The sequence below is a fragment of the Pseudomassariella vexata genome (genome assembly GCF_002105095.1).
Source record: "Pseudomassariella vexata strain CBS 129021 chromosome Unknown BCR38scaffold_9, whole genome shotgun sequence".
Lineage (NCBI taxonomy): Eukaryota > Fungi > Ascomycota > Sordariomycetes > Amphisphaeriales > Pseudomassariaceae > Pseudomassariella > Pseudomassariella vexata.
The window spans coordinates 333,150-348,348 of record NW_024467964.1 but is presented as its reverse complement, the minus strand read 5'-3'; the positions used below and the strand labels follow the sequence as shown (position 1 = coordinate 348,348).

Below are 15,199 nucleotides of genomic sequence, written 5' to 3'. Positions count from 1 at the left end.
ATGCTTCGTGGCTGATTTGGCCCGTCAAGGTTTAATCGAGATTCTGGGTGCGAAACCCTCCATCTTGTACGGAGATACGAAATTTCGCGATGATGATGATGATTCGGCTTGGATGAATGATGGTTTCGTCAATTGTGCCAATGGTTTTCAACGGAAGTTGAGGTGCGATTCACGTGTTTCACGCGCGATTCACCAGATGTTGCAACGAAGGTTTGCAACAGCAGGCAGGTTTCTGCTGCACTGCAGTTTGGTGTCAAATAGAATGGATTATCGTCGAATTTGAACGATGATGATGATGATGATGATGAATGATGTTGCAAATGATGCAGATGAAGTTGATGATGCTGCAAAAGATGCAGATGCTGCAGTAGATGATGATGCTGCAGTCTGCGTTGCGAAAGCAGAGGGCTCATAACCTCATGGAGGATTGTGATGTTGATTGAGCTAAGTTAACCTCCGTCAGGTGTAACGGTAGAATGTTACCTATCTAACTAGTGTACATTGTTATGGAGTAACTAGGGCTCCGCCAGTGGACTGTGTGCCACTAGTCCTCTGTTATAATCTACAGCAGAACTTACGTGGCAAAATGGTGCTACCGGGCTAGAGTGGTATACCAGAATAATAACTCTCGGTACGAAGACAACCGATAAGTCCAATCTGCTAGATTTAACTCCTCCAGAAAACTATCAGTTGGGCACAATATCTAGGCCCCAACGATATATCCAGGGAATTTGGTAGTCCCAGGTGCCCAGTGCACATGGGGCGACCAATGATGTACCCAGAATGCCGTATATCCTCCAAAGTTTATATATAGGGAGTGTAACTTATTCAAAGATCGGATGAAAACAAGACAGGGCAAGTGAGGTGATATACTGTCATTCCGAAAGAACAGACTGTAAATAAACAACGCCAACCAAGTTGAGGCCGAGTTTTCACGGGCCTGTAATTTCAAGCGTCTGTTGACTGACTAGTAAGTAGTGCGTTATCCATGAATCGCGCCGGTCTGGCAGGAAAATAAAGCCCACGATGGACGTTGTCGGACGAAACTCGGCAAATGAGAGTTTCTCGAATCTTTACTTGTTATGGGATCCCACTCTTTCGCTGAGCCAAATCAAATACCTCCCACACAACGTCAATACATTATATATACGTTGTTGAAGCCAGTTTTCAATGGTATGCGCTCATGCGCTCAGTATTTCTCGTGGACAGCCACACTTACCGCGACATTGCTCTCCATCTGACAGCTTCCTGGCATCTACCGATCTTAGTTTGATTTCAGGGTGCCAGAAGATGAATATGTTGAGCCAGCCACTTACACGCCAATGACGGGTGTTCTGTGGCACTCCGGTTCGATTTTCTGGACCGATTTCTTATATAATATGCCATTCTCGGTGACATCAAGGACGGCATCTACAATCTGTGCCTCTGTATAGGCATAATGTGTAGGTAGGGGCATAGTAGCGGTGGTGATAGGTTAGCCTGGTAGACAGAGAGGAGCCGACTAAGCAGAATATCACGGAAATCCCACGGTGTACGTTAATCTACTTCGAGATGCCGCCGTATGGAATCGAGTTAAAAACACCAAAAATTGTGAAATATAATAGACTAGCTATCTATCTACCCACTAAGATTATGGTGTGAATAGCTGCTCTACGTACAGTAAAATATGTTTAAAATATGCTTAGAGTATCAAACAGCGCACCAGGTGAATGGGATAAGCCGACGATGAAGTCGTTATGTTCTTGAGAAACTCATATGACGAGACGCGACTTTTGAAAAATGGGAATCATAGACTTTTCCGTTACAGGTGGTTGCTTATATACTGATTAGAGTAGTATGGATATCATAGAAATCTTCAAGAAATTAGTCACTATAGTCCAAATCTTGGAACTTCAACAATCCTAAAGCACAAGCAAAACCTCGTCTCCTTTGGTTGACCAGCACACCAACCCAGTTAGTTAGTCGCTAAATAAATCACTTCATAAATCCATTAATCCTTAGTTGTCACTCTTCCCTCAATCCATACTCGATTCAAGCCCCGCTAGGTTTCCGCCCCCCTCTTCCCCCAATTTTGCAATGGCACACTGTCCTCGCTCGTTGTCGGCGAACTTGTCCGGTTCGGCGGGCCGGAAATGTGCAAGCGGGAGGGGGTCTTAACGGCGCTCACGCGGCGGTCGATGGCCGAGGACTGGTTCATGTAGCCCGAACGCGAGGACGGGTTCCCGGTGACGTTAGTGGAATGGGAGATGTTCTTGCCATGGCGAAGAAAGCGGTAGATCGAGCGGGAGATGGCGAGGTTGGCGCCGATGATGGCCAGGAAGAGCTCGGCGTTGGACCAGATGGCGGCGATGGCGAAGTCGTCTGAAAAGATAAGGAGTTAGTGGAAGTTGTTAAGAGATGGGATAGTTTAGAGCGGTTGTGGTTGAGAAGAGGTTGCGTGTGTGTGTGTGTGTGTGTGTGTGTGTACTGCCGATTTGGACAAGGGGGGGGGTAAGTGTGGGTGGATTGACGAATTGCTTGGCTTCATGCTTACAGCTGAGATCAGATGTGCCAAGACCAAGCGATGCGGCTCGACCTACGCCAAATCCGGTGGCGAGTAGACCTAGGCTCATGAGTGCCCATAGGGAAACCTTCTTCTTGAGAGGAAGCTGGACTTTCCAGACGACGATGATGGGGAGGGAAGAACAGAAGAAGTCGGTGGCGAGTGAGTATGCTGCGGCGGAAGTAAGCGCTGAAGGCCAAGAGGGGAAGCGCCTAAGAGGAGTCGGGGATAATGCAAGAACATACCAATGGTGAAGTAAATATAATAAATCCGAATCTTAGTGTTCCAGCACTTTCCTCCAGTCACCGCGGGTCCTTCCCAAAAGGTTGAGATGGGGCGACACTCCGCAAGCAAAATGACAACAACACCCAAATTGGTAATAATCAGCCCGATCATCATGATGCCGAGCACGATCTTCAGAGACCGCGACTCTTTGATCCTCAGCATCAAAAAAATGATGGAAATCTTGACGAGACAGTTGCCCACGAAGAGAGTGATCTGTGCGAACCAGCCGAGCCGGTTATTGTTGACGTAGTCCTCCGCGCTGATGAACCAGCGGTGCCGGCCATTACCGTACTCAACCACTTGAATGATTTGTATGCTCACGCGGACAATGACCACGGCCACGGCTGCCATCATGGTGTAGTCGTCCCATCCTGCTGTGCGCAGAGATAACCGCGCGTAAATCCGAAGGAAGGTGGTGATGAAGACGAAGCCCAGAAGGGTCAGCGTCAAGCCTAAGAGGATCGGTCCAACATTGACGTCTCGCGGCAGCGGATTGGGAGGGACCACGATAGCCATGTAATAGTCCTGGAGTGATTATTCGCGTTATGACACAAGATGATCACCTTTCTGTTAACATGAAAGAGATAAATCTGAAAGATCTGACCGCTGAGAGGCTCAGGTAACTAATGTCGCGAGTAGCGAGGCCGGCACAGTTATGTACTAGAAAGAGCATGCGTAGCGTATCAATCTAGAGAGTGGACATACATGCACATCACGGACTGCAGGTTGAGATCGCCATCCTTCGCTCATACCTGTCTCTTCCTTTCTCCTCTGGTTCAACTACCTCGCGTCGCCTCGCAGGGCATTCGGGCCAAAAGACCTTGGACGATTCCCAACCTTGACACAGGAAAACCAAGTCCGGATTGACAAACTTCTAGCGCTGTAGGTAATTTTTCAATGAATTCTACGGCATCGTACCACTGCAGAGTCGTAGTAGGGTCGAGGATAGCATCGTCGCTCAATCCCAGCCAGGCTTCATCCAGGTTTCGCCATCAAACCTAAAGTCGGCTTCCGTGAAACTCGCCGGGTATTGTTGCTGCGAGCGGAGAGGAGCGGAGTGGATATAGGCCCACTAGACATGGAATCCCGGCTTTATTGATATTGACATCGACGCTCGTAGGCTTCCCCTATTTAATTCCCCAGCCGTGCGACGACAAGCAGTCTAGCAGTCAGTTGGCGGTTGAGGAGTTCACGGCCATTAATGCAAACCTTTCAATGATAATCTGGGCATGTTCAACCGCTATTTACTTTTCGGCGTTAAGTCGGATCTCTTGGCGAGATTGCCATGTACTTTGTATACCCAGGTAAATGGGTCCATACCGAAGAAAGAGATTAAGTGGTCTGTAATTTAGACTCCACAGCGTTACCTAACTGCTATGGCGCAGGCGGTCCATAGTAATTTGTGTTCCTCCAGACTTTTCAGCTGGCCCAAAATGTCACAGAATACCGTGGTACTTTTCCAGGCTCGTGACCGTGGTAGATAGACTTTTCAATCAGCCTTATAGTAATGGACGGATAAGGTGATCACCAGCGGGGGTCACTGCTACGCAATAGAGATCTTATCTGAGTGGAGCCTTCGGATGGCATCCTACAGTCCAGGAACAAGGTTCCTCAGGGTCCAACTTGGCGAGTTGCTTAGCCAGTCTTTCCATCCGGCAAGAAAGACGAAGTATACCGAACGACAAGCAACTCGGGAAAGGGAGGGGTCCGTAGCATAAATTTGATGTTTGGGATCTAAACCAAGGGGGGTCACCCGAACTCGGCATGGTACCAAATGCGGCTTTATAACCGAAAGGAGCTTAGCATAACGGCTTTCAAGGCACACACTTCCTGCAACAAGGAGGAATCGTTGGCAGAAAACTTGGCTTCTAACGTAACCCACCCATAAGCGGGCCACACCCCTTAGCGGGCCACCCATTTCGGCTCTGTCGAATTGGCTCAACTTAACAACAACATCATCAATTTCCACGTCGATTCTTATCGCTAGGTCTTTATTCTTTCGTCAAATGGATCAGGAAGACCAGATCAAGAAAGCCATCAAGTCTATTCGTTCTGGGGAAGTCCCTAGTATACGTGAAGCAGCCGAGCTCTTTGGGGTCCCCAGAACAACCCTCCAAGCCCGAATTCAAGGCCGCCAGAGCCGGACCACCGCCCACCAACACCAACAGCGATTATTACCTGCCGAAGAAGCTACGATAGAACGAGCCTTGCTTCAGTTAGCTGCGTGGGGATGGCCCTTGACTATCAAAGCAGTGGAAGGGCTAGCAGTGAACCTGCTGGAAGCGAAAGGAGATACAGAACCCCTAGGGGTCAACTTGTACACTAGCTTTCTAGACCGTCACCCTAAGCTGAAGACCTATAGGGTTCGTAGTCTAGATCAAGCTCGAAAGGATGGTATCACGTACAATATCCTCACCGAATGGTTCGACCTCTACCGACGAGTTAAAGAACAATACGCGATCACGGACGATGATACCTACAATATGAACGAGAAGGGGATTAGCAAAGGGATCGGTGATAACCCTAAGTTATTATCTCTTGAGAGGACGATCAGGCCTTTGCTAACCAGCCTGGTAACCGTGAATGGGTCTCTATCATCGAATGTATAGGAATCAACAGCTACTCCCTACCGCCTTTTATCATATTCGAGGGCAAGAGGATTCTGCCGTCTTGGATATACGAGAGGATCGATCCAAGGACTGTTATTCAGGCCAGCCCAAATGGCTGGACCGATCGACAGATTGCCTTGACCTGGCTACGCCATTTTGATACGTATACACGTCAACAGTGTCGTGGTCAATACCGCCTTCTTATTCTAGATGGTCACACAAGCCACGTATCCCTTGAATTCGTCAAATACCGCGAAGCAAATCAAATCATTCCTCTCTGCCTGCCCCCCCATTCGACCCACGAGCTTCAACCCCTTGACAAGGGTATCTTCGGCCCTCTGGCAAAGGCGTACAAGTCCCTGATCACTGAACGGTCTATCTTCGGTGCCGTACGAGTCGACAAACAGCAGTTCTTATTATTATATCAACAAGCTAGATCTACTATCTACCGCAATATCCCGGGCGCTTGAAGAGGTACTGGCTTATCCCCACTAGATCCGTCGAAGATCCTCGCCAAGTACCGGCCAAAGACCCCTCCATTTGCGAGCCTTACCGACGAGAATGGTGTACGCGTTGATATTCAAGTTGATAGGGATACGGCTCAGCAGATCAATGAGATTGTAGCTAAGCTTGTCACTGTTTGTGATAGCCCCTTACAGCGTAACGTTTCTTTTATTAAAGAGACTTGCCTAACAGCTCTAGCAGATAATCTAGCCTTACAGAAGATTAACGAGGGCCTCGTTAAGAAATAACAGGAGAGTAGAAATAGAAGGACGAAGAAGGCCTGTGGTACTGCACGTGTATTAACTGTTAAAGAGATTCGAGATCAACAGCGCCGGAGAGAGGAGCGAGAGGCTCAGGTAATGAGTGAAAAGGAGCGTAGACAAGCCCTTAGGGGCGTTGTTACCTTTGCTAAACGCGTTTGGAAGGAATTACCGCTCGATTCTGATGTATTTAGTTGAAAATAGCGTTGTGAATAGCTTCAACTCTGCTTGTTATGCTGTTATTGATCATCCTCTTATTATGCCAAAATGGTGGCCCGCTAAGGGGTGTGGCCGGCTTATGGGTGGGTTACGTTGCATGAATTCGGCGGCCCGATATGTCAATATCGGATCCGTGGGACCAGGAAGCAGGGAGTTGCATGCCTGTTAGCACTTGACGTGAGGGAGATCAAAACATCGAACGTTTTCATTACCGACGGTGTTGGAGGTTCGGTGTGCTGTCAAGCGGTTGAGATTACGGAGCTTTGCCTCTTTGATTTTCTAAGCGAGAATATGTTTTTGGGTTAAGGAGGAACTGGAATTATCAAAATCGCTTGCAGCAATGTCTACTGAAATCCTACTCAACTAGTTGGTTGTAGCTTTAGATCCTTAGATATTAGGGCCCAATCACAAGTATCTACGAATTGGCAGTTGAGTCTCTGGGGAGGTTAATCTATAGCCAAGCCACTAAGAATTGATTTGTGGAATTGCTAGGTTTCAATAGTCCCGCTGGTAATTTCGTTTGGCCAACCGCTATAGCGGATACTACCCGTCTTGTACGGCGCTGTCTTAATCCATACGTTCGGGTTTTGTCAAGAAAACTAGACTAGGAAACCCAAGGCCGTACAATAACAAAGCTCGTGTCTCTATCTCCTGATACCTCTTTCCTATGTTGCTTCCATTGGAGTGACATCTATCCCCCTTTTACTCTCTCACTTCAAGAGATCCATTTTTGTGTGCCTGATAATTTGTGCCAACTTGGAACTCCGATAGGATGAGGACTCCGATATACAAGCTTTGGTGTTTGGCGGCACTTACCACCGGCGCATGCGGTCTTGATTGTTCAACCGTTGGATATGACTATGTAAGTCTGATATTCAGTACACCACGAGACCCAGAAACTGACCGTCATGCCAGATCGTAGTTGGTGGCGGCACGGCAGGGGCAGCCATCGCCACCCTTCTGAGCCAGGGCCTACCAAAGCACAGCATCCTCCTAATAGAGGCAGGGCCCTCGGCTCTCTCAGACGACAAGATTAACATCCCCGGTCTCAAGGGTTCAACCCTAGCCGGCCGCTACGATTGGAACTTCACCACCACCGCCCAAGCGGGGGCCAACGACCGCGTCATCAGTGTCAACCGGGGCAAGGTCCTCGGAGGCAGCTCAGCGCTGAACCTGATGACGTGGGACCGGGCCAGCGCGCCCGAGTATGATGCCTGGGAGACCTTGGGCAACCCAGGCTGGAACTGGGAGAGCATGATCGCGGCCATGCAGAAGGCGGAGACCTTTACCATGCTTAACGCCGACGACTACGACACCGAGGGCGTGGGGTTCTCGGGGCCGGTCAATAGTGTGGTGAATCGGGAGATTCCTGAGCATCAGAAATTTTGGGTTCCTGCTGTGGAGAACTTCACAGATGGCCAGGTGGAACATAACCTTAACTCGCTAGGTGGGAATCCCCTGGGCGTCATGAACCAGCCCAGCAATATCGATGCCAAGTCCTGGGTTCGCTCGTATAGTGCCAATGCCTATTTGCCCGGAGCTGGGTCGAACTTGGTTGTGTTGACAGACACTCGGGTAGCCAAGGTCAACATGGACAATGGCAGTCCCAAGACCATCACTGGCGTAACACTACAGAACGGCACCGTCTTCTCGGCCTGCAAAGAAGTTATCCTCAGCGCCGGCTCGATCCAGTCTCCCGGCCTCCTGGAACTCTCCGGCATCGGTAACTCCTCCCTCCTAACCGCCGCGGGTATAAATCCTATCATTGACCTCCCCGGCGTCGGCGAGAACCTACAAGACCACGTCCGGTTCCAGGCCTCATTCCAGCTCAAACCCGAATACCGCTCCTTTGATATTCTCCGCTACAACACCACCTTCGCCGCCGAGCAAATGGCCCTCAGCAAGTCGGGGCAGCCCTCGCTCTACGACTACACGGGAAGCGGCTACACCTTTATGAACTGGAGGCAAGCCATCGGTGACGAAGGGTGGACCAACATGCAGAACTTCGCCGCGCAGGCCCTTGCCAACGAGTCCTCTGGCGCACAGGCAGCCAAGTTGGCCTATCTGTCCGTTCCGGCCGTCCCGCAGCTCGAAAGTATCTTCTCGGACGGGTACACGGGAGTGAAAGGCTACCCAGCCCCCACCTCTCCCCTTTACGGGCAAGGGTTCTTCACCCTGATCAGCGTTGTAATGCAGCCGCTTAGTCGGGGTGACGTCCACATCACTTCGAGCAACGTGTCCTCTCAGCCTCTGATCAATCCCAACTACCTCTCCAACGAGCACGACCTGCAAGCCGCTGTCCACGCCGCCCAGATGTCACGCCAGCTGGCGAGCGCGGAGCCGTTGAGGTCGGCGTGGGTGGCTGAGTACGAGCCAGGCAGTGAAGTGCAGACGGACGAGCAGTGGAGGGATTACGTAAAGAATTCGGTCTTGTCGATTTTCCATCCTGTGGGAACTTGTGCCATGTTGCCGGAGGCGTATGGGGGTGTGGTGGATCCGAAGCTGAAGGTGTATGGTACGAATAATCTAAGGGTCGTGGATGCGAGCATTATGCCTGTGTTACTGTCGGCGCATATCCAGACGGCGGTATACGGCATTGCCGAGAGGGCTGCAGAGTTTATTATTGCGGATGCTTCTTAAGTGTAGGTGAAGGGGGTGATGCTTGTTTGGATGGGGTAATTGCTAATGATTGGTATGATACATGTCGTCGGGGGGCGGTTCACATTTATTTCTATGTATTATACATTTTTCTTGTCGATTGATACCATATATTGTTCACACGGTCAGCCGTTTGAACATCCAGATATTGTTTCCTACCTCCGTTATACATACACATTTACAAGGCGGTGACAATACGTCGTGAAATAGAGCACCAGTAGATCAGGGTGAAGAAAGAAAATAGTGTCTTGTACATCTTGGATATGGACTTAGGTAAACGTGCTATTCCTAAGAAATAGAAGCCAGCCAGTTCAGAGTTTAAAGGGGCCACGCACCAAACCTTTTACAATTCATGACCACTTAGAGACAGGCAAGAAAGCTTGTCCTGGTTTGCGCAGGCTTTCTCCACCACGCGACGCCGAACGCAGTCGCTATAGCTATCAATTCGTGGGGTTCGTATACTTCCGAATTAATTGCAGGACTGATTCATAAGGAATCAAAGTTAGGTTTAAGGTGAGAGCGTTCGAGATTTTCTTGTCTACTGGGGCGCCTCGGGAGTTCTACCGGATCGGGGGTTAAAGTGTGTGTACTAGGAAAGCTTAGATGGATAGCTAGCTAGCTGGTCGAGCACCCTTTTAGGCTGGCTATCTTATCTATAGCTACAGGGTAACCCTCTTAGGGTCGCATCAAATCCCTATAGCTAGGGCTACTAAGAGCTCTATAATAATACTAATAAGTAATAGCTGTAAGTATCGCCTAGCTCCGATACCGGAGCGGGTACTATGATTATACCTTAGGTTTAAGCTACAACTTGTCTACTTCGAGCGATAATTAATTCGATTTCCTACTAGACCCGCTCTCAAATAATCTATCTAATTCCTTCCACGCTACAGCTCTGCGGTTATAGTGGCTGATTTAAGTCGTTCAACTCTTTTTACAATTAGAGGCTTCTCTCTATTAACTAGGCTTTGTTTCTCGGCTTCTCGTGGCTATGCCGGGATAACGTATATCTCCTCGGATGTATCTCGTAATGCCGAGTAAACGGATCCGCCCGCGTACGTGTACGGGGAGGAGCACAGGGAATTGCCGCATTCACTTCAATCAGATGAGATATATTGAGCTGCTGTTATAGATGGCATTGTGACGTGCCATCTTTCATTATAGTCAGACAACAACCTCCAACTCCTTTTATCACCCACAGCATATCACCCCTTCACGTTACGTTAAGCTATCAATCGCCCAATATGCTAGGTCACAAATCATTCGACGACATCGCCTCCTGGCAAGTGTACACCCAAGAGCGCGCCCGTGCCCTCCACACTCATATTATGTCTCTCCCGACTTCTCCATTCGAGAACAAACCCCTCACCCTTTGCACTACTATTGAGAGCTGGGCCAGCACCAACCGTCTCCCCATGATCTTCCGGGCTGCCAAGATGGACGTTGCGAGACAGGTCCTATCCAAGCTGGAGCCGAAGCCCAAGGTAATTGTCGAGTTTGGAACCTATGTGGGAACATCGGCGTTGGCGTGGGGTTATTTGCTTCGAAGTCTGCAGGGGGAGAATGGTGACAACGATGGGGCGAAGGTGTACACCTTCGAGTTGGACAGTGGAATGGCCGGCATCGCGAGGGACTTTGTGAAGCTGGTAGGTCTGGAGGATACTGTGCACGTCCTGGAGGGCCCAGGATCGGACTCCCTCAAGAAACTCACCCAAGAAGGAAAGGTTCAACCGGGCGGCGTGGATGTTGTGTTCTTTGACCACTGGGAGAAACTGTACCTGCCAGACCTACAGCTTTGCGAGAGCTTGAGTTTATTCCATAAGGGCTCTGTCGCCATTGCGGATAATACCGACATACCCGGTGCACCGGACTACCTGGAGTACGTGAAGAAGGGAGGCAGCGAGGATGGGAAGGTTCGCTACGAAAGCGTCTCGCACAGAGCCGAGGGGGACGGACAGGGACCGGTAAGTTGGCTTTTTTCCTTTCGTCAGTGGATCCCTATGAGTCGTGTTGTTGATTTCATGTTAAATTGGGCTTGGCTAACACGGCTTCTGCGGAGTAGAAAATCGTCGAGGTTAGCACGGTTGTCCAGGTTTAGTGGGCGATTGCTCCATAGCCTACGGTATCGTAAAGATAGATACTTATGTGTGATGCAAGTTTTTGGTTTAATTATCATACTCTTATGTCTCGTCGTGTAGTCGCTTCTCATAATCTACGAGGATGACTGGCAGCTTGAGTCTGTCTCTACCATCACCTTTGAACCCTCATCTTGCAATCGTCGTACCCCCATGCGTATTTTTGTTGCTGCGACTTTTTGGCAGCCCATGCCTGTGAGTATGATTAGAAGGTCCTATACGGCAAAGCCGCGAGCATCAAGACCCTGTCAAGCGGAGGATAGCACACTTGTTCTGTCATGTAAGGGTACCGGCTCTTGGCTTGGTTGTTTCACCCAATGTGGAGGTAAGGGGTCTAATTCTGATAGCATAATCGCCTGTACTCTTGTGCCTAGGCAAAATAAATCGCTCTATAGTCGTTCTGGCCACTTTTGCCATGTAGATATACGATCCTTGAGGAGTCGAGGCATAGTAATAGCTGTATCACTTGGATAATGTCCAAGTGGGAACCATGCATTCCATCCTCCCAAACTGAGGAAAATGGCACGGCCAATACAGGAACGGCCGCTACAACGGCTGAAGGGTTAATGGAAGTTTGTGCGACAATGCGCTATTGCGTACCGTACAGCTGACATACAAAAACGACTATGGTGCCTAGGCAGTGAGTGCGAATGTCGACCAGATACTACAATAACCAGGCCCCAGGTTAATCATTATATTCGTCCTCTTCCCCTTCTGATCCTAGACTTGCTAATACAGATATCTACCCGAGTATCAGCGACAATTAACATGGCCAGTCCCAAAGCGTCGTTTCCCACCACAATTCCAACCAGCCAACGCTAGCGCGAGCGCCTATGAATGCGTCTGCTTCTGAGGCCACCGAATCTAGTAACACTAATAACGAGCCTGCTAGAAGCAATGATAATGGCGGCAACAGGACAAAGCATGGATCTGATCCCACGGACATTGTACCAGGGTCTATTTCAAGTCCAACCTCGAAGAGTTACGGTCCGAGATTAAGCTGAGGACCAGAAATGGCGAGATCTGTGATCACATTGCCGCCATGATGACGACCCGTGGCATGACGCTCAAGTTAGGTGTGAGCACCATCCGCCGTCTCCAGATCGTGTGGAAACTTGTCGTCCACGAAGCCCACGCTTGGAGTATCTGCGTCACCTGCTAAGGAAGAAGTCAAGAGAACAGCAAAGATATAATTTCAGAACCATGCACGAGATCTAGGGCTTGCAGAAATTGATGCCTTGGTAAGGCCCAAGATGAATGACCCAGTTGCGAGAAAGACCAGACAGGACCAGCAATCGAGTTGATGGGGGATGCCGTGCCTAAGGAGTCATAGCCAAGTAGCAAACTCCCAATAAGAACAAGAAAAAGCGTCTGGTATCAAAGAGAAATGAGATGCGGTAGTTTCCCGTCGCAAACAGGACCCAAGTAACATCCTCATCCAAGAAAAGCGAGGTGAGGTGGTATCCCAATTCGCATCCCATACAAGAGATATTCTTCTCAGTGGCTGTTTTTGTTCTTGATGATGGGAGCGACAGTGGCTACCATCAGACGGCCAACCATGCATCTGCCGGTGAGAATGATACACCAAGCCCTCCAGATACACAGTCTTTGACGTTGTCTGCCGTGAAAAAGATCCTCTGCCGCCAGCATAGTTTGGACCATGGTGAAACAGGGAACAGCTCTGATGTCAGCGATAGCTAGCGAAGGCGAAAGCGAAAGCGACGGTAGCTGTGAATCCAATAACAATGATCGGCTGACGCTAACCCAACGAGGAGCCTCAATCAAGGGTTAGCGTATATTTACACCAATACTTTCACCATTCTCCGGACTTTGGTTGCTAATGCTAACCTTACCGGAGGTCCTGGTTGGTTTATAGTTGCCAAGGCTCAAATAGCTATTTTGACCGTGCTAGGGGTCCCTGACAGCCGTATTTTTAGGCAATTTGAAGTTGCTGGAGGTCCCTACCAGCCCTGTAGGAACCCCTGTAGGACTTGTTAGTTTACAAATCTCTACAAAATGTCTGGTACTTTGAAACTTAGCTGTTATCTTGTTATTATTCTGACGCCTAAGCCGCTACTCTTATGCTATGGAGGGTCTAATTGTCCCTACTCCCGGAGGCTCAAGAGCTCCTTTTCCAGTATTTCAATGCGTTCACTTTCTCCGAACGCGGTAAGGCCCTCCTATTATAGGCATAGGTCTATAGCCATAATGTTCAGAAGGATATGAATGTGAGCGTTTACAATATCTTGCTGCATCGAGTAGGCGTTTTAGAACCCCGTAACACCAACGTTTTCTCATGGCCTAGAAGCAGCTGTTAAAGTCGTTATATTATTGTATTAGTAGCATCTATGTCCATTATAGTACGTGTCAGAGAACAGAATGCCATAGGCACCAGTGGGTGTCAGGACACTGAACGCAGGACACCGGTGGGCCGCCGGAGGGGTGTTTCGGACAAAAGACTCCCGAGTCATGATTACAATCTATGTGAAGCTTTGGGATGACGAGAGTCAAGATCCTTGGCATCGCCGACCCTGCTGTTATGCCGGGTCCAAGCGGCGGCCTAGCTATCTATATAAGGACCATCTCGAAGTAGGATAGGGAAGGAGTTGTCAGAGCCACAAGTGTCATCCGAGGCGGGCCGGCTTCCACCAGGTAGGAAGCCGTTTGTGGCGGCTAGAGAGCCGCTTGTGGCGAATGAGAGCCGTTGAAGCCGTTTGCAGCGGATAGGGAATCGCTTGGTTGCAGATAAGGAGCCGCTGTCCAAGATATTGGCCGAAGTCGGAGGAACACAGACATACGGAAGCAAACATCCAGAATCCAAGAGAGAACCTCGGCTGGCTATAAGTAAGGAGTCGAGACGGAGGAAGATAGAGAGGGCAGAGATCAATGCATCACCGTGGGCACCCCTACCTGAGACCGCCAGTGACCACCCGGTATTACGTAGGAGGGACGCCCGTTACTCCCCATCACTCTGTACTATTGCCTTCGGCCTAGCCGTACCCTGACAGTACGACATATTTCCTACAGGTATCGGGTCACAATCCGGGGGATAAACATTATACGGATGGTGCAAATTCATTCAGAGCCGTTAGCTTAACTGATCAGTCCTCTCAAATGCACTAGACGAAGTGAAGGGAACCTCACACAATCACTTAAAACAAGCCCAGTTGATTGTCTTACCACTTCACTGCTTCCTGAAGTGATACTTACCGCACTATTCACCAGCACGTCGACGGACTAATTGAATTCGATGAGTGTGCTCGCTCATAACACCACTGATGGGAAAGGAATAAAGGGCACCATGTAACAAAAACATAGAGTAGTCGCGCTACATTTAGGCGTATCCTATTATATGCATTGTATAACGTACCCCACAAGCAAGTTGGCCACTTTTTCTTGGCACCGTATGAATAACTTCAATAACTTAACTAAACTAAAAAATAATAATTCAAACTAACCGGAATCCTCTTCCTCGTACGTATCTTTATCATTCTCACAAGTACGAGCATTATGTCCGGGCTCTCCGCAGATCCTACAGCGCCGTCGGCGTGGTTCGGCCGGTCTCGTACGACGACGACTTACACGTATATCATCCTGTAGCTGCTGTTCAATATCCCGTTGAGACTGTAAGTCCTGAGCGTCTCGTAAACTAAGAGATCCTCTATCTTGTAGCTGTCGATTTTTAGTCCTTCGACGACGGCTTAGCTCTTGATTGACCTTCCGAAGTGTAGTAACCTCATCCTCAAGTAAAACTAACCGATGTATAACAGCCGTCGCACCACGTGAAAATTGGTCAATAGCCGTAAGTATTGTCGTCGGGGAGCTATTCTGATGCTGTGCGATTCTGTTTTTAACGTATTCAGACTGGGATTGCGCCTCGGTTGGGTTATTTGGAGTCTTTGATTCCCAGATTAAGGGGGCGCCAGACGAGCTCCCAGGAGGTGTAGGCGTATGTAGCTTAATATCCAGCTGTGAAATCACATATTC

At 49.2% G+C, this 15,199-nt stretch overlaps 3 protein-coding genes across 3 annotated transcripts; 2 read left to right on the top strand and 1 right to left on the bottom strand.

Annotated features, from left to right (window-relative positions):
• Window positions 1-2,209: 2,209 nt before the first annotated feature.
• BCR38DRAFT_305977 (uncharacterized protein) lies at window positions 2,210-3,343 on the bottom strand (the record flags this gene model as incomplete). Its single annotated transcript, XM_040854614.1, has 3 exons — window positions 2,210-2,361; window positions 2,534-2,713; window positions 2,788-3,343. Coding segments are annotated over 3 exons (888 nt in total), but the record flags the coding sequence as incomplete, so codon positions are not given.
• Window positions 3,344-7,191: 3,848 nt separating this feature from the next.
• Window positions 7,192-9,059, top strand: BCR38DRAFT_517400 (uncharacterized protein; the record flags this gene model as incomplete). Its single annotated transcript, XM_040865114.1, has 2 exons — window positions 7,192-7,281; window positions 7,335-9,059. The coding sequence occupies 2 exons, from the start codon at window positions 7,192-7,194 to the stop codon at window positions 9,057-9,059; spliced, it is 1,815 nt and encodes a 604-aa protein (XP_040713960.1).
• An 863-nt stretch (window positions 9,060-9,922) lies between these two features.
• Window positions 9,923-11,296, top strand: BCR38DRAFT_371700 (S-adenosyl-L-methionine-dependent methyltransferase). The gene is made up of 2 exons (XM_040857292.1): window positions 9,923-11,041; window positions 11,140-11,296. Exons 1-2 carry the CDS (start codon window positions 10,322-10,324, stop codon window positions 11,173-11,175), a joined length of 756 nt encoding a protein of 251 aa, XP_040713959.1. The 5' UTR covers window positions 9,923-10,321; the 3' UTR covers window positions 11,176-11,296.
• The last annotated feature ends 3,903 nt before the right edge of the window (window positions 11,297-15,199 follow it).